General features: G+C 41.3%; 1 protein-coding gene across 5 annotated transcripts in view; it reads right to left on the bottom strand.

The window, feature by feature from the left end:
- Positions 1-14,137, bottom strand: part of SLC25A26 (solute carrier family 25 member 26) — an 87,611-nt gene extending 73,474 nt beyond the window's left edge. For 3 of the 5 annotated variants that reach the window (XM_042799891.1, XM_042799893.1, XM_042799892.1), the window contains exons 1-3: positions 13,960-14,137; positions 12,103-12,259; positions 10,320-10,429 (exon numbers count right to left, since the gene is read on the bottom strand). In XM_042799891.1, the coding sequence (XP_042655825.1) occupies positions 10,320-10,429; positions 12,103-12,259; positions 13,960-13,992 (300 nt within the window). In that variant the 5' untranslated portion in view covers positions 13,993-14,137. Of the gene's footprint in view, positions 1-10,319; positions 10,430-12,102; positions 12,260-12,718; positions 12,781-13,583; positions 13,864-13,959 lie in introns of those variants that run through there. The other 2 variants (XM_042799895.1, XM_042799894.1) reach the window with 2 other exon arrangements.
- Between the last annotated feature and the right edge of the window lie 4,789 nt (positions 14,138-18,926).

Genomic DNA, 18,926 nt, shown 5'->3' with positions numbered 1-18,926 from the left:
TATGCTGGGTATTTAAATTGGGTTGATGCACATCAGGTTTTTCTCAGAACCAGGGACACAGCTGGTACAATGCTATTATCAGCTTTGTACCTCTAAGGATTGCAGCTTGAGAAAGCATTTCCTTATGCAGCCTGGCATGTACCTTGCACAACTGATGACCTGACTCACACTTAAAAGCTCCCATAACCATACGGTCTGAGCACTTATCTTTAGTAACAGACAGGTATTACCAATGCTCTTTAGACAGGATACTGAAGGACAAAGACTAAGAGCCCATTCTGTTAAGATGCTGGCACCTGACGTGCTCCTGGCTAACAAGTTGATCTCTCTCCTGCACTTACCCAGGCTTGGGTGAGAATCAAGACCAAATTTTTTCCACTTAGTAATTAGCCAGCCATTCTGCTGCAAGGCAGGAGAAGAGCAGTCTGAGGCCAGAAAACTGTTCTGGAATATGTTAGTGGCTGGTGATTTAGGAACTTGCACTCAGGGACTCTGAGCAAATCTCTGGCTTGCATAGCTAAGCCTGCTTTGAAAATTAGGTACAGAAACACGCAGTAAACTCCAAAAAAACTTTTCTGTGTTGCAGCTTTAAACCCTTTAGAACACTTTCTAAAGGATTTTCATTTTCAACTTTCCAAGTAGGGGATTAGTTTTAATGACTTTATCTGAGTAGACTGGGAAGCTTTAACTGATGTTCACCATACAATACTTAACACAGAACTAAAGGAACATACCTAGGTAGAGTTACATTTCAATGTCATTTGCATAAATTTATTCTTAATCAAATAAAACTCTAATTTATGACACCATACAATTTTGTGTCCAGAGAGCAGAGGCTTTAAACTAAACCTCTCAATACCTGTGCAAGATAATCACTAACCTGTTTGGGAGAAAAAGCTGCTGCACAAAAATGACAACAAAGAGGCTAAGACTTATCAAAGTACATATGCTTAGGCTGTAGCCAATCTGGTAACAAAATCCTAATCTCTAACCCCATTCTTGAAGGTCAGAAGGATTGCCTGCTCCAACATAATGTAGAAAGAGCAAGAAAAACAGAGCAACTCTAAAACCCTGTTCAAAGAAAAGCAGCAATAAAGATGTTTTTGGTGTACTGGGGTTTGGTTTATTGCCTTTTTTTTTTTTTTTTTCGAAGTGTACTTTGCATTAGCCCTCGTCATATTCCTGTAGACAAAAGCCACCTTATAGCTCAGGTTTGTCTTGTTGATAGTTTATTGTTTGGTTTTTTTTTTATATAAAAAAACTGCTGCTACCCGAAATAGGTTAATAAATATGACAATCTGGGCATCTCAATTTCTATGTCAGATGCTCCCTTCTAAGTAGGAGGTTACTATTTTTAATCTGAAACATGAAAAATGTCCTTTTTCATTCCTCAGATAATTGAATGATTAAAATTGATAAGGCTAAAATTAAGGGATCTTAAATTGCACTGATTTCCTTTGGATCCTGAAAAAGAAGGAGAAACTTCCTTCTTGGTTCAGGTCAGAGGCTCTCAACAAACCTTGAATTCAGTTCTGCAGCTTTCAGTGCCTCTCCAAACTCTAAGTTTATGTTTGGCTCTTCAGATCTCACTGGGATTCCCCTCTCTGACAGAAGGGAAAAAATTAACTTCTTCAATGCAATATTATGAGATTAGCAAAAGTATTTCATCCTCCAAATAACTGTTTCTAAACTCTGGTCACAATTCTTGGATTAGGCATGTTTGAAAGCAGGGGAGGTGAGGAGCATGAGTGGTATCTGTAGACAAAAGATGAACTGCCTCACCCTTTCCACCACCAGGAAAATTAACAGAAAAGCAGAGAAACCTGAAATAAGCATTTTGTTATTTGGTTTTATGTTTTCTTTGAACAGAGAAGCCTGAACTGTTGCTATCATAGACCCATAATAGTTCAAAAACACCAATAAACCTTCTTCTAAACAACTGCTGCCCTTTTGACCAAGACAGAATAAAAATGAAGTGTTTATGGTCTGTAATTTGATGTAGGTCAGAACTCAAGTTGTGAAGAAGTCCTTCCACAGGTGCTTGTCGGCAGGCTGTGCTACCTGCCAGGGCACAATTGAAATGAGGAATTGAAGCATTAACACCCATTTTAATGAAGAAATTGTCTCCACAGATGACAAACTGCTCAATGTATGTACTGTCCACTATCAGTTTCTTCTTTAAGTGCTAGCCTTAGAGAAAAAGCGTTCATCTTCAAAAGAAAACCTCAGAATATGCTAATCTTATTTTCCTCTTCCACACTCATGCACAGCATGATTGTGCCCTTCCAGCATAGTTAAATTCAGACCTGTGCAAAGCTGCTGGGGTCATGAACAGGTGACTCCACTCCTAATTTAAACCCCACAGAGAGAACAAGTTTTGACTAATGGGCTCTGGATGGGAAAGTTTAGACAATGCCAAACTCTTTGTCCCATCTTTTCTTCTGACTGACACAATAGAGCCTTCATTAATTTAACTGCAGCTCCTCTGTATGCTGGCAGGAAACATTTCTTCAAAGAGCAATCTCACCCAGCAAGATCCCTCAGATCTCAGCACTTCCCAGAGCTTAAAAACATACTATATTTCAAGATGAGACCATTCACAGGGATCAAATGTCACAAGCATTTGGAAGACCAGAGCTTCTGTACAAACATTTTCAACTTCCTCCAAGTTTCCACCTTAGATGACTTCACCTGGAATCTGCAGAGCTGTTTTGCAGAATGTTATTTCATCCTGTCAGTCAAACCTAAGTCAGCTCCTTATTATTGCTTTCCAGAGCTCCCTTCTTCCTGCTCCGGAGCATCATCTGCACCACCACACACTTCTTCCTTCATAATGGCTGTCCTGATTGGGCCTTTTCACACCAACTGCCTGAAGTCCTCTGAAATCCTCAGCTGTCTCCTTGTTCATCACAGTAGCCCTCTCAACATGGGCTTCTGCCCCTTTCTCATATTTCCTTCCCTACATGTGGCTCTTCAATTGCACAGCTAAACGCCCTGTAACTCTTGCTGTGGGTTCCCTGCCCACCTCTCCCTCAGCCATGTCAGATACTCTTCAGAAAACTTTTGTCCTCAAACAGTGGAAATTTGTGCTGAGCTCTCTTCTCAGCAAGGAGGAACTGTTACCCCAATTATATCAGTTAATGGGCAAAGAACTGGAAAAGTTTGTGAAGCTGGCAAGTCTGATGCTGAACACTTCTTTACAGAAATACTTCTCACAGCAGATATGCAAAATCATAGAAACTTTCAAAAATAACTAAATTGGTCTTCCAAAGTTTAATCAATGTAGAGTTTTGTTTCCTTTTTAAAACTGAACCTAATACTTATGTAAGTGGCCTGCTGTTATGCACATCTTTTCGCACTCCAGCACAAATGAAGTGTCCCACAGATTTTGAAGTTCCTGAGTATAGTCACAAGCTACTGGTTTAAATTCAAGTGGCAAAAATCAGACAGCTGAATAGCTTTTTTTTTAAAAAAATAATCTTCCTCAACCTGGTTGATGCTTGATTCATAAATTGCTACCACATTTAAACACAGAAAGCCTTAAAGCCAAAGAAGAGTAGACCCTCTATTCAACCTATAGAATTGTCTGCGTGATCCAATCTATCCCAGCAACTCTTTCACCACTAAGAGTCTGTTAAACTTATTTTAAAAGGCTTAAGAAGCTAATCACATCCACCAGCCAAACTGTTCTTTCAGCTAAAGTAGCATGGTGCATCCCATCCAGCATAAAACTGTTTCCAGTGAGCCAAGTGGGGTCAGACTGTGTTACAGGAGGACAAATGTTAATGAGATTCCAGGCAAGAGAACACAGGCAATATTTTCTGAAAACACATTAAGTCTCCTGTTGAAAGATGACTAGTATTTTACAATTTGCTCAGTCTCTTGGGGTTACATTGGCCCAGAACACGGAAATTTCAACTACATTGTATTTTATCAAGTATTTTCCTTTAACTGATTCCTTACTCTTTCCTACAGCCTTTTCACTTAAAAAAATTACAGGCTTGTCCACATATGGAGCTATTCAGAAATAGTTATTCCCAACAAACCCTGTAGAGAATCTTAGTTTAAGCTAAGTTTACTCCAAAGTATCTCAGACATTTCCAAAGCTGTCTGGCAAAATACGTTGCAAGCCAGGATATCCATCAGGAAATATTTTAAAATTATTTATTTCTCACTTACACTCTTTATCCCAAATTACCTTTCCTCTATGGACACTCTGAGCTACAAATATTTCTAAATCAGCTAAGTATTAGCCTTAGGATTGAAAGAAAAGAGATGACAACCATCCAGCTTCTACTCTTTACTGCAAAGTAGCATGCCCTCAGAGCCATGAATTGAGTAGGTAACACAAAGCAATCTAGAAAGGGCGGCTGATGAAGAAAGAGGCAATACATGCAGTTAACATAGAAGATAAGATACAAGAGAAGATCAGTGTGGGTGGCTCATTAGGTGTTTGACAATTCTTAATTTGCTGTTTCAGCCTTTAATTGTATGATGAATTTGTTGCCAGCATTTGTGGATTCATGCCTCCATTCATCTTTATATAGAATTGATTTTCAGCTGCAGCTCTAATTTGAGTTTCCATCTGCTCTAACTATGCTCCTTCAACATGAGCTCTTAATGGCAGCAGTCTCACCTTCACAACCATCTTCCAAACACCACCTGTGTGTGGCAAAATCCTGCAGCATCTGTATTGAAGACCTGACCCCCCCTAGATAAATTTATGAATATTTCAAAATCCACCATGATTAATTCAAAAGACCACCTACATTGCTGTACTCCCCACCACTGCTCATCTTGCCAGGGTCGGCACATTCCCCTTCTCAATGCCTGTGTGCATCCAGATATGCATGGCACAAAAGACAGAGTCACACCTAAAATGACAGGCACTGATCAATGAAAATAACAAAAAAAAGCTTAAGTACTGTGGAAGAGGTCCCATCAAACTTCAGCTGCTGTTAGACTTTGAATACTTCTTTTAAATACTATGTTCTGCCAGCACATACTACACTGGTTGTGAGGAGGTAGGATGCAAAGCAGAAAATACGACTTTTTGTTTTTAAACAGTTTTGTCCATTTATTAGTTCAGTTCTTAGAAAAGGGACAGTTAAAAATTGGAAGCAATTAGCCTAAAGCCTGGACACAATAAGTAATAAATCACTTGTTTGTTGCAGCAGACGACTGCTGATTTAGAGGCACCTCTCCCTAGAGCATCCAAACTTGAACTGAAAAGCCACATCTACCAACATGCAAGTTATGGGAGTTTCAAATAGCTAAAACCTTAACTCTGTGTCTGATGTAAGCAGCTGTTCCATCTCTGTTAGATTGGGCTTCTGCAAACTTATCTTCTAGGGCTTACAATGCTGTAAAGCCCTGACCGATTATCCTGCTGGAGATGCTTTCATATTACTCTATGGATTTGTCTGACTCATGCTTCTGCCCTCTCCCCAGAACAGGCATTAACAGCAACTTTCTTCTCAGACCTAGCCAGTTACTGTCATGAAATTCATACCAATACACTTTTATAGATTCCTGCTCTTCTATTAAACTGAAACTAGTTAACTGTGTCAAAAGATACTGCCAGGGCAGAGAGAAAGGACTGATTTGTGGACAGAGATAGACAACATCATTTTGTCTACCATGTCTAAAATGCCTTTCCACCCTCTTCCCCACCCCCACGGGAAAAAAAAAAAAAGCAAGCCTAGATTAATATAAAACATTCAATTTCTTTCTTTATTTGAATTAAAAACATACTCAAAATGTCATTCTACAGAATCGTGATTTGTAAACTGTAAAACTGCTTGCATTTGCACTTGCTTCTTCTAAGAAACAAGTTAGGACTAGTAGAGATAGCTAGCTGAATTCCCCAGAAAGATAATTCCTGCATTAAGCTTTCCTATTTGAAACATCCCAACAGCAGATTAAAAAATTCCCAAGTTATTAATACTGAGGGTCAGATGCTAATCACATATGAACCACACACTTTGCTTTTATCACAAAAGTATCTTAAGTGGCAACACACTGAAATACACAAGTGAGCTTGGAATTTCACCTTGAAATACCTGTCCTCACCTTGCCCTGTGGAGCCACATGATCCCCTTTCCCCAGTGAAGTGGCAAACTTGGATGTTTCAATTCAAATTGATTCAACATCCCTACTTTCTCAAATTTTGGAAAAAAAGTTAAGTGTGAGGCTATGCCAAAATCCTTCTTGCTGAGAAGAGCGAAGCCTATCATCTCTGAAGACAGCAGTCCCTACCCAACCATTCAGAGCTGTCTCAGAACACAGCCAAGGTTTCCATCTTTTCCTATGAGGTTCATGCTCCACCAACACCTAGTAGCTGGCCAAAGTTTTAGCATTCTTGCAACCAGACCAGAAACACCTTTCTAGACCCGTGACCTTGTCCAGCATTTACACAACTCAAGGGACCACAGTGCAGAGACACTTAAGCAGAATGAAAACAAGCCAGATGAGGAACCTAAAGTATCATGGCTACATCAGCTTAAAAATTTAACAGGACAAATGAATGCAAGCACAGCGTCACCAACATGACTAGGCAGCTTTCAGAATCTAAGTTACTTTGGTGCTACGTCATGCTCTGTAGATGCACCACTTCAGTGCAAGTAACCTGAGGTCTGGTAGCCCTGGGGACGCACTGCACAGTGTCAACACATCTCCAGCCCTGTACTCCTAAAGTACTCTGGAAACATACACATGGACCAAACCAGCTCAGTAATTTCAGCTGGTAATCTACTTCCAGAGCATGGTCATTACTCCCAGCTGCCAAGAGAACAGGACATCTACCTCCCATCCCTGTCCTCAGTCCTCTCACACGTGAATTTAAAGTCAAGGTAGCTTGCTTTCCTACAGAGTAGGGGGAAAAAACAAAACAAAGAGATGTCACCAAACATAGCCAATCGAAAATAAAAGGTCAGAAAGATAAAAGCAAACCTGATATTTCCAAAGAACAGTCCCACACTTTCACTAAATATCTTGCAAAGCTCAGATTGTAACCATAACAATATCTAAATATTAGATGGAAAAGCCTGTTGTCAGCTAGCTTCTCTAGAACATGATCCAAACGACTTTATTCTCACCTCCACGGAAAAGCCAGCAGGATGTAAAATTAACTGTGCTGAATCCAACTACTTTGGCACTCACGAAGGAAACCTCATCGGTCAAACTGGGACAATCTTAAACTCATCCCATAAAATCATGTTCGCAGGAGGCTGGTGGGGGAGGCCCAAAGGGAGCCTTCTCTTTATCAAAGTTTCTTGCAATGAACAGCATACACTGTTGTATTAAACTGGTATAAAAAATTCTGTACAAATCCAACTGGAGCTGTACAATTAACCCTGGATCTGCAAGATATACCTGGTTACTATTTAAAATGGGCACTAGGAGGTTAAAAATACTGCTCCTTCTCAAATTTACTTACACTGCCTTAGAATATTAAAAGTAAAATTTTAGAACATCTGGTTTTCCTTTCCACTCCCTATGACATCATGTTTTCCAAGCGCATTTGGCAGCTCACTGTAAAGATACAGGCAGACTAAACATACAGGGCAATGTAGAGTCAAGATGAAAAATTCCAAAGCCCTGGATGCAGTAAGCGTGTTTCCTATCTCCAAATTTCAGTTACACAAGGGGTATAATAAGGGTTTTCCCCACCTTTGTAACTCATGTGTTCTTCAACCTTCTTCTTCCTTGAAGAGATGAGATGATATACCATGTATCTGCCCTCTAGAGTTTTGGCTGTGTCTTCAAATAATTCTTCATTTATTATGGGATATTCAGAGTCCCTATATAGCAAGATTCGGTTATAAAAAAAATAATTATGTTTAACAGGGTCAGATTTTATATGTAATTTTCTTTATCTCACTCTGGGAGATGAGATTAGCTGTCTATATTTCTCCTGTCTAAAAGGGGAAAAAAACCAAAACAACCAACCAACCAACCAAAAACCCCACCAAACAAACAAACAAAACCCACAAAACAAAACAACCAACCATCCACACCACAGCCATTGCCTTTTTACTACTTGGTTTTGTGCCTCCTAGACTGGAACTGGGAAATTGGACCAAACCAGTTCCAGGCAACTGTATTTCCCATGAACCTACACAGGCTGTAAACAACACAGAAAAGCAGCTGATTTATTGAGTCACAAGAAGGTAGATGACTCATTTATGCTCACCAGTGAAAGAGCAGCAAACGTAGAAATCCAACATCAGTTTCTTGCTCTCAATCTTAATTTCTTTGTTTTGTAAAAAAACAGTTTGGAAAGGCAAAGAGGTACCCTGGGAATCCTAACATGACCAAGTCTTTGGCTTATTATTTCATATTTAAAAGCAATTTATATCTTAGTAATTATTAAAGTGTACAAAGGAAGAAAAGTATATATTAAAAAAAACACCCTACTGACAAAATAATAGTCCCAGTGGTTATGCCCTGATTAAAACTTAACGTCTAATCAATAAAACAATAATTATAACTTTCACCCTGATGCAATTTGGAATAGTTTATATATTTCTATTGATCGGCTAAGTCTTTATATAAAACAAATGTGAGAAGATCTTGCTTTGTGTTATTTTTATTACAGGTTTGTTGTAGCAAATCTCTAAATCCCTATCTCAATTATTTTACAGCTTAGTTCTCCCATCACACCAAGAGGAGAAAAGCTAGCAAAAAGCAGAATCTTGTAAGCTGAAAAATAGTTGTTACAACATCGCCATTTCTACACCATAAGGTCAGATTGCCATTTCAATGGCTATCACTATATATTTCTCTGGTCTTAGAGTAGCAAGAGCCAAGCACATGAGATAGCCCTGAGCAACTCACTTAACTATGGTGCATTTCCATTTGTCAGCCTGAAAATTAAAGCAGTAAGTGCCTGAGTTGTAAGGGTCACAAGACTACAGACCACCTTGGAAAAAACAGGCAACAGGTTCTGTAGTCATGCAAGGAGTCATCTGTAGCCAACTTTTTGAGCTGCTGATGACTAAACTACTCAGATAGAGTTTCCTCACAGAATCCTCACAGGCAGAGGAAGTATACTATAAATAATCCACTCGCGAAAGAGGAGACTTTTTCCAGTGGATTTTATGGCACAACACTGGCACCTCTTCCTGAGCCCAACTGTCATTTTGCTTGATTCTGAAACAGCACTTAGAAGTTTAAAACACCTCTTGCACCTGCTGTTCCATGAGATATCAGGCAAACAAGGAACTTAAGGGTTATGCATTGCCATAGTGGTGAACAACCTCTTGCTGATGTCTAACAGCCTTTATAGAATTTTCATGGAAATTAGTGCATTGCCTGAAGTCAGAAGTCATAACCTGACAGCACAGGCTGTAGTCAAGACCAAAAAGAATCCAGAGGCAGCAACACAAACATATCCCACCCAGCCCCAAATCTATCACCTTCCATCTAACTCCTGCCTATAACCACTACCAGAGCGATTGTAGGTGCTGCATTCACCCACCTTTATGGGCTTGGTGTGTTAAATTAAGTTCCCTGGCTAAGTCCCATTCAATCTAATCAGTGCCATTTCCATCGAAGAATATAAATTACTTGGGAATAAAAGCTGAACCCACAGAGAGCTGGATGAGCTGAACTGCTTCCCATGGGAAGTAGCTAGGCTATGCTGCTGTAATAGCAAGGCATGTGATGCTAAACCAAAACACCACAGATCCCTCTGCACTCCTGGTAGCTTGGGACCAACCTACGAGTAAGCTAAGCCACTACGGGGAGTATAAACACACAGCTGCCTGTAATGGAGAGAAAGAGGCCAGTGTCACAAGAAATTTAAAAATTCAGGTAATAAAAGCAGAATATGAAACCACAAACATGACATATTTTTCTGTCCCATATCATGGGCTAAGTTTAAGTTGCAAAAGAGCCAGAAAAGCTAGTTTTATACAGTCCATTTTCCTCCCCCAAACTTGTGGACACAGTAATTCACACCCCATCTCACCACTGCAGTGCCAGGAAACACCCAAGCGTGACAAAAGCAATAGAAAGGAGGTGGGCAGCACTGGCAGGAACAGCAGTGGACTGTTTACAGCTGAACACCCAGACCTGAACACTGACCAGGCACTGCGCCAACTCTGCAGTTAAAAACAAGAGGAGTATCTGGGGAAAAGAGGATTTTGCTGAACCTAGAATAAATTTGATTCAGCTAAGCCAAAGTAACCTTGCTTACTGTCACAAATATAAAGACAGTCATCACTCAAAAAAGATAAAACACCAAATCTGAGTTTTCATAATTGAACAGTTTCCTCTCCTCCTACAGACAAAAACTATACAAACTTCTTTCTTACCACTTCCCCAAGGGAGGCAGCCACCATGTGTGTTGCTGGAGTCAAGTAAGATGAAGAGCCATGATGCAGCATGGATTTCACATTCTCATAGGTGATAAAAAATGCAGCAGCTGAAATTAAAAAATACATGCAGTCATTTAACTGTTCTTCCATCACAGAATTAACACAAAAACATTGAGGTGGATTTTGTCACATTATTCTGCAACTGAAGTTGAAAATAGGCTATTTTTGCCCAAAACAGGTTATTTTTGCCCAAAACAAATACTACAGTATCAACACAATCCTTCAGAAATTCATGCTCTTGCCTATCACTGGCATACCTCACATTAATATCAAAAGGTGTCGGGACTTAAGACCATATTTAGTAATGAGATAAGGAAAGATGTATTAATTAGTCATGAATGTCCATTAGGTTTTGAAAAAAAGAGCATCTTCCATATTTATAGATAGGAAGGGTAGAGCGGAGGTAATTTGATTGAACTGAATGGATGGTCTTTATTTTTTGGAAAAAAAGACCAAGACAACTCAAATAAACAAATCAGTTGATTAACTGAAGAGAAAAGAAAAAAAAAAAAACACAACACAACCTAAAAGTCAGAGTATTCAATACAAGCCTTCTACCCTGCAATGTGTAAAACTATTTCAGGAGCAGTTATTAATAACTTCTTCCTAGCTATAATCAGTGTACTATTTTTGCACTTTAGCTCCATAAAAAAAATTCTTCCAAGTTTCTGAAGCACTTGTAAAAGTCCTGTCCAGTGAACAAGAAACATTCAAAACTAAACTGAGCGTAGTAACATAAGTTGTGTTTATTTGCTGCAACAGTCAACTACAAAGGCACTTGCACCTTAAGGGTTACTCCTTCTCCAAAAGATAATTTCAGTTCTCAGTCATATGTTGGAAAGATAAAACCACAGTTCAGATTTTGAAGATGTAAATCCTGAGAAAACTGACATGTCTTGCCGGGGAACAGATTTTAATTGTAAAGAAGGGCTATGTGAATTGCCTTCTGCTAATCAAAAGATGCTTATCACCTCAAAAGGAGATAACAGCGCAGACAAGATAAAGAACTGAATTTTTTTTTATATCATCTTATGAAGGACATCAAACATCTGAAGGTGTCAGTGGATTTGTCAGCAAAGTTCTTCTAACATTTACTACTGACAGCATAGCTCCCTGCTTTTTTCATCCCTCCCTACAAAGACAAAATGGACAAAGGCATTAGGAATTTTAGATGCCTTTTCTCTGCAGGGACTACAAGCATTTACTTTTTAAAGTCTTCAATTTTAAAAGTATTCATGATGTGTTCTCATCGTAAGTGTTGTAGTTGTTTCCAGGGAGAAAAAGACCAACATAGCATCCCCAGGGCAATTAGCTCAAAGATCTCCAGTGCTCAAGCACATTGAATTTTGATTCATTTTCAATGCCACAAAATAGTGGGTCATGACAGAAATGCCCAGGACAAGCAAGACTCTAGCCCTCTTTGGCATCTGAAAATGTTGTAGGGTTCCCCTATAAGTAAGGACAGGCTTATAAAACATATCCAGAAATGCTTCCAATGAGTAAGGGTTGGGCTTTTCAGGGTAAACATGCAACAACCTTCATTCCAGACTTGCTCAAAGAGTTTGAGTAATACTGTACAACTCTAGAATCTGCTCTTCACAGCTAGACACGGACTCACAGAATCCAGTCACTTGCAGGAGAGGAAGCTACAGACACAAATGTCCTATACTATGTAAATTTCCACTTAAAGATGACAAAGCATAATCCAAATAAAATTTACCATTTGGAAAGGATCCTATAGCAGTGGAAGGAACACCAGCATAAATACCACGAAAACCACCAGCCTTCCTAAATCCTTGAGGACTCTGCAGTCTTGTTTTCACAGTATCCAGTGGAAAAAGGATCAAGTCAACACAGACACCAGCAACTCCACCAGCCTTTGAGACAAAACCATGGAATAAAGTGCATTATTATTCATAGGGGTGAAGCTGTAGTGCTTCTGTAACTGAGGCATGCCTAAACCAAAGCACTACTGACCATGTCCTTTCTGAGGTCAAATTATAAACTGACAGTCCTACACAGAACTCAGTAGCTTCTATAGCTATAACAAGAAAGCTTCAACAAAAGAGAGAAACAGATATTATTAACTTGTAAACCACTTTTAAGGTATTTGCAAAACAATCTCAATGTTTTGAATAGTACAAGCAAAGCAATGCAACAATTACCCACTACACATAAAAGCTTATCAAAACAACACATCAAAAGAATGACAAACACCTCTAGGAAGTTATGTGATAAAATCATGGAAAGACAGAAGCAATTTTGCTTCCCCCTGCAGTCATATATAGAAAGCACACTGATATTTGTCTAGCAAACTTCTTTATTTAAAGTGTTACCCCCCTATTTCCTTTGTTGAAGGAAGCTTAAAGTAAAACTATTTTCTTTGGCTGACAAAAGCCTATAGGAAAAAAAAAAATCATATTAAATAATAAAGATGTTTTCAAAGTCATAAGGAAAAGGGGAAGATTTTTATCGAAAACAATTCTTAAAAATCAAACCCTAATAGAACAGTTTCAACTAAAGCTCAATCTTTTCCCATTATCTGTGTTTCTAAATGACTTTTTTTTTTTTAACTTCCCCAGAACATGGCTGATCTATAGAAAATAATTACTTGTGAAAAACGGGAGACTGAAATAAATAGAAAAACTAATTTCAAAAGAAAATAGAACAAATATCAATACGAGACATTATTTATATGCACTGTTATTCAGAACAGAAAACGTAGTTTGAAGTCTACCTCATATAGAGCAGAACAGTACACAAAAAACAGATGCACAGATTTTATCTCTGCCTGCAAATAAATCAGGTGTTACTCTGATTTTTTTTTTTCAGGGCCAAGAGAGGATTCAGAGAGGTGTTCACTATCTACTACTGAAGTTTTAATCAATAAATTAATCACTCTTTTAATCTAGCTGGCTATTTTGCATGCATTGATTCTTTCTTCACTCTTTTTCATCAAAATCCTTATTTACTCAAAGTAGCATTGATGAGATTTAATCAGATCTAATCCAGCCATCTGTTAGAACATGAATCAGAAGCTACCAATTGCTTCTTTAGTTTTCAAAGTTCTGTATCTTAAACATCATTTAAATTCATGAAGCAGCCGATATAGCAGCTGCCAGAGGGTGACGATACCTAGGTGCTTATGCTATCTGCAGAAAACAGTAATCATTTTCAGATATTAACACAACTAAAACGCACCTTCTCCCCCACCTTTCAGTAACAGAAGTCGAACAGCTAAAAAACCTTTACTAGGAGTCGGACATAGCCATTAAACTTAACTCCATCGAAACGACTAAACCAAATCAGGCCATAATTGAATGGCTTTGAACCGCGATGTAGCAACGGGACTGTCCCCGGAGAATTTGGGGCCGGGAACTGAACCCTCCCCGCAGGCGCAGGCCGGCAGCTCCCCTCACGCTAGCCCTGGGCACCACGTCCATGACTTTCCCCACAGAACCCAGGGCGAGAACTGGATATTCCCGACGCCATGGAGGAAACGCGCCTCAGCGCGGCGCCGGCAGCCCAGGCCACCGCGTCGCCGTGGCAACGGGCAGGCCCGGCCCCGCGAACTCACCGCCAAGGCCGCCCAGGACTCCCGGGGCTCCATGCCAGGGGTGGCGACACGGGGTGGCGACAGGGCGCGGCACAGACCGGCTCCCCGCACCGCGGGACGGGACTAAACCCCCCGCTCTAACCGTGCCCCGAGCCTTCACACGGGCGCAGCCATCTTGCTGCCCCCGACACGCGGTCAGGCGGCATCGCGGCACCACTGCGTCTGCGTCCGGGCGCCGCGCATGCGCACAGCGGGAAACGACGCCACTGCCCTCAACTCTGCGCGGAGGCGGCGGGGGGCGGCGCTCGGCCCTGCGCCGGCCGTGGGCATGTACGCGCTGTGAGGGCGAAAGCACCCGTCAGTTATTACTAGGCGTTAATTAGTTATTAGTGAATGGTGATTTCCTGTGCGCCAGCAGCCGTGCCGGTCCAGAAAAGGAGGGAAAGAGGCGCTTCCTGGTGTCCTTGCTCCTGAGGTGCTGGTGGCAGCCATGGTTCCATCCAGCTGGGGCTGGGATCCGGTCAGAAAGCGAACCTAGACGCACAGGAGAGATAAAAAAAAATGCATTTTGAGGGTAAAACGCTTCTGAAGTTGCTTGGGGCTTTTCCTCAATTCATACCTGAGGTGTGATCCTACTGACACCATCCTGCACAGGCTTTCTGTGGGTTGTTCCTGCAGACAGATGGTTGAGCAATGCACAGGGAAATTAAAGCCTCCTGGCCTGGGTCATCTCTCCTGCCTGGTCCCAGAAGGTTTGTTGACTTTCCTTGGAAGGGAAAATGACAGTTTTGACTCCCATCATCCCATCAGAAACAGTTTTGTATTTTGCCTTTGTGTCTCGCAGAGGCCTTTCCCCTGCTCCACAAAGGGCATTCAAATCTGCAATGGTTTCAGAGGTTTCAAAGAGGATTTTGGCACACAGTCCTCAGATAATCCTCCCCCAGCAAGAAACCACGCTTGAAATTACAGGAAATAAAATTCTATGGGAGGGGGAAGGGGTAAATGTTGGAGAGCACTGTAGTTCATGCAGAACCAGAAAATCAGCAGGCTTCAATTCAGCATTTCCTTGTACAAAGCACATCGCTTGGGGTGACTTGGCCATAGCAGCCAAGGATGTGACGATGCCTCACATTCTCAGGATCTTTAACCACCTTGAGGCAGCTCAGCTCCTCTTCATCAAACTGCTGAGGGTGTTTGCATGTGGAAAGCACCATGCTGTCCTGTCCTGTAACATCTGACCACAGCAGATTGACATCGAAGTGGGGGTGGCAACTCCAGCAAATTTATTACAGCTCTCCTGCAATGCTGTGATTTTTTTATGAACTGCCTCAGTCCCCAGAGACAGGTGATGTTAGACTAGTGCTCATTTCATTGAGTCTTCACTTTCATTTGAGTGAAGAGCTCAAAGCTCTGCAGGAAAAAGAAAAAAAAAATAAAAAGAAAAAAAAACCTGAATGTATTATATTTCTCAACCTCCTCTCATTTTTAAGGCAGCTCCTTGGTTTTCTGGCCCTAACTTAATATTTTTACAATAATCTGGTGGGTTATCAGTACTTTGTTTTAGTTTAGATTTTGTTGTGTTTATCGAGGATCACTTCTTGGTTTCATATCAGGACATGATCAAATAAGTGGACTTCTTTCACATTTCTAGCACATCTGTCCCCAGGATGGCTGGTGACCACACTTCCTTCAAAGCCCGGGATGTGCATGAAGCCTAAGGCAGGCCAGTTTGCTGTCACAGGAATTAATTCCTGAAAATTTTGATTCTAATTCCTGGAAGAAGCAAGAGCTAGTTACATATTTCAGCTGTAATATAGCGAAGACTGGACTGTGAACAGTTATTATAGTAACACCCAGCAGAGTACCTGGCTTTCTGAAAGAACCCTGCTATTTAGACAGAAATAAAAATGATGTGAAATCTACCATTTCCAGCTGGTGTTCTGCTCAGTGGCTAAATAAACACAAAAGCTGAAAGTTCCTCAATTTCCAAGTCTACGTCTGTCATTAAATTAGGTACTTTGGAGCGATATTGAGGGAAAAATCAGACATCTGCAGTAAATGAAGCATGCTTTTAGAGTTACTGCCCCATACAACCCACTGATGGCAGCACTTAAAACGAGACCTTATTCCCCACAGGTGCCCAGGAGGTCTCTTGATATAAATGTTCTTGAGGTCATAGCAAGAATTTTTCACATTGTTCAGTGCAAAGTTTTCAGATACATTCTGTGGCAGTGACTCTTTTATTTATCACCTTCTGTCAGAAGAACTGCTGCTGCATCAGAGAGGTCACAACCTTCTATTCTTCCAACCCACTGTCTGTCTTAAATGAACAAGTTCTGCTTAATGCCGCAGGCCAAACATTAATCTTTGTGCTAAGTCCTTCAGTGGACTCCCCCTGAGCTTGCAGAGTAAATTGAGTGAAGAAAGAGATTTGTTTTCTTGTGTCCTTTCTTCCTTGCGGAAAAACGCCACAGGTGCTCCCCAGCATCTCCACTTCAAGTGAAGAAGATGGGCTGAGCAGAAAAACCTCACCCAGGCAAAGGAAGTGCCTGAGTACACCGAAATGATGGATATTTGTGGTCTCATACCTTTGCTTAATGCTGTTTTCAGCTCGTTCATGGCCCTGTACCTTCTCCTAAGCGTGATTTCAGCTGTGGCTGGAGCTCGGGGGCTGGAAGGCAAGCTGGGGAGGCTGGGGAGCAACCACATGGTGCTTTTCCTGGGCAATGCGGCTGCAATACCCTGTAGCAGAGGAAAGAATAGACAGTTGTGCCTGCGCTGACTCTGACAGCGCCAGAGCAGCTTGGTGGCCACCAGGTTTTTGCTCAGCCCCTCCTTTCATCTCCTTTTTCATTCCCTGCTCCTCTTTCTCTGCCCTTCCCTGTCCATGGCTGCAGGCTAGTAAGAGTGCTTTTTAAAATAACCATTATGCCTATACACCTCACCGGCCTCCCTCAGCCTTTGCAGCATGTAAAAGCCTTGGCAAGAGATGAAAAGACTTTTAATTACAGTATAATAAAGAACATATTGCACCTATGGATGCACTGAGTGGGATATTTGCTGCCAACAACATAGCAATCCTCTAGCTTATATTCTGCAAAAAAAAAGAGATCATAGGGAACAAGTATCGGCCACTGATGGGTCCTTTGTCAGGGCTACTGACAAAACCCACCATTTTGAATCGATTTCACATTTTTAACCCTTCCACTGGTACAACAATTCACACGTACAAAAACGCCTGTATGTATGTCTATACACTCATTTGCATGTATTTCCTCCCCTAGTCTCTAGCTGCTATAGGATGTCTAACACCAGCAGCAGAAGATATATTGATCTGGTCATAACATATTAAGGCTGCTGAAGAGCAGATGTTAAAAACAGAATTCTTGGCGTATATCAGCCCCTGGCGGTATCAGTCACACACATGTTCCAGTTTATTTATTAAAGCAATTGCTCTCTTCATTCTGTTTATTATCTTTCTCCTGGGCAATTCAGGCACATCAGAGCCAACCCCTTCCAGTCAGTCAGCCCTTCTTGGATCATCCTTTTTACTTCAGCTTGGACAACACCCTGCAACTCTTCATTCCTGAGGAACCAGGACTGTCCCACTGTTCTTAACAGCACATGGAAATTTATCAGCTGCAAAAATTTATCCTGGCATAAGTATACTGAGAATAAAGACTCAGGGATTCTTTTAATTTGATACTGAGAGGGTATATAGCGGGGCCAGGGAGGCCATCTAAAGGGGGAATTTTAATGATATGGCCACATACGGCACCCAAGAGGCTGTAATGCACCACAGGAGCACATCGTGGCAGAGGGGGCCTGTTAATTGAAAGATTAGGAACAAAATATAACCCTTTGGCCATCAAAATCTTGTTTGTCCCATTTTATGACCAACAGCTGCAGAACTGTGAAATCGGCGCCGAGCAAAATCCCTTCCCTGAGATCACGTCTGCATAGGAGAGCAGCGTGGCTCTGTGCACCGGGAAGGTGCGACGCTGGTCCTTCTGCAGGAGACAGCGTTGTCACCAGCCTCCTTAAACACCCAACGTGCACACGCTAAGGCGAGGGCTCTTGCCATACCCTTGCAGAAGCACGGGCTTACATTGCGCAGTTAATTTCTGCCAGGGATGGGGCAGCAATGCCTCTTGGCCACAGCTTCAGCGCAGTGAAATCTGAGAGGGCACCAAGTGGCCAGGGGCTCCTGCGCAAGGAGGCAGAGTCCCATGGCCTCTACATACCCCCCAGGACTAGTACGTACCCCCAGCACTCACCCCATTGCCTGGTGCCCTGTAGCCCCTCTGCACACTCAGTAGCTGTTTTGCAGGTCTCTGCCCACTTCCCTGGCTGCTGCATGTGCTTCTGGAGCTGCCTCCTTCAGAAAAAATAAAATTAATTAAATATCATCCTAATATCTAGACAGCAGTGGACAGCTGGACCTGGTTGGGCAGAAGTTTTTCCAGCCTTATTTTGTCAATCTCCCTTTTGCTGTCTTAACCCTCTGCAGACTACAAGAAAGACTGGTTTAATGTGGATTTTAGATCATTTTTTTGCCACTCGGACACGATAAGCTCCCTCTCACACTTCCAGTAGTGCTCCTGGTTCTTAAGAAGTCTGGCAGGTTGTAGAAATTTTGCTGTAATACTAATTGCAGTAAATTTTTATGGAAACAGATGGGGGAACCAGACAGCCAGAAATTTAATAACTCCTTTGAGTACTTAGCAGCAGAAACACTAGTCCCCAAATTCATTAAGAAAAAACATGATTAATGAAGATATAGATTTTGCATAAAGATAGAAAGTCTTAAACTGTACAACTTTCTGTTAATCCTCATTTATTCTGCCTTTTTGGCTGCCTGGACAATAGAAGATGAACGGTCAGGGAAAGGCAGAAAATATACATTTTAACTACTGTGTAAAGTAAGTGAAATAATGGTCCGGTGGCAATGTAGTGACCTTTTCCGTGTGAACACAACTTCCAGAGAA

The sequence above is a fragment of the Tyto alba genome, unplaced genomic scaffold (assembly GCF_018691265.1).
Source record: "Tyto alba isolate M040663 unplaced genomic scaffold, T.alba_DEE_v4.0 Super-Scaffold_3, whole genome shotgun sequence".
NCBI lineage: Eukaryota > Metazoa > Chordata > Aves > Strigiformes > Tytonidae > Tyto > Tyto alba.
This window is presented reverse-complemented; position numbering and strand designations above follow the sequence as displayed.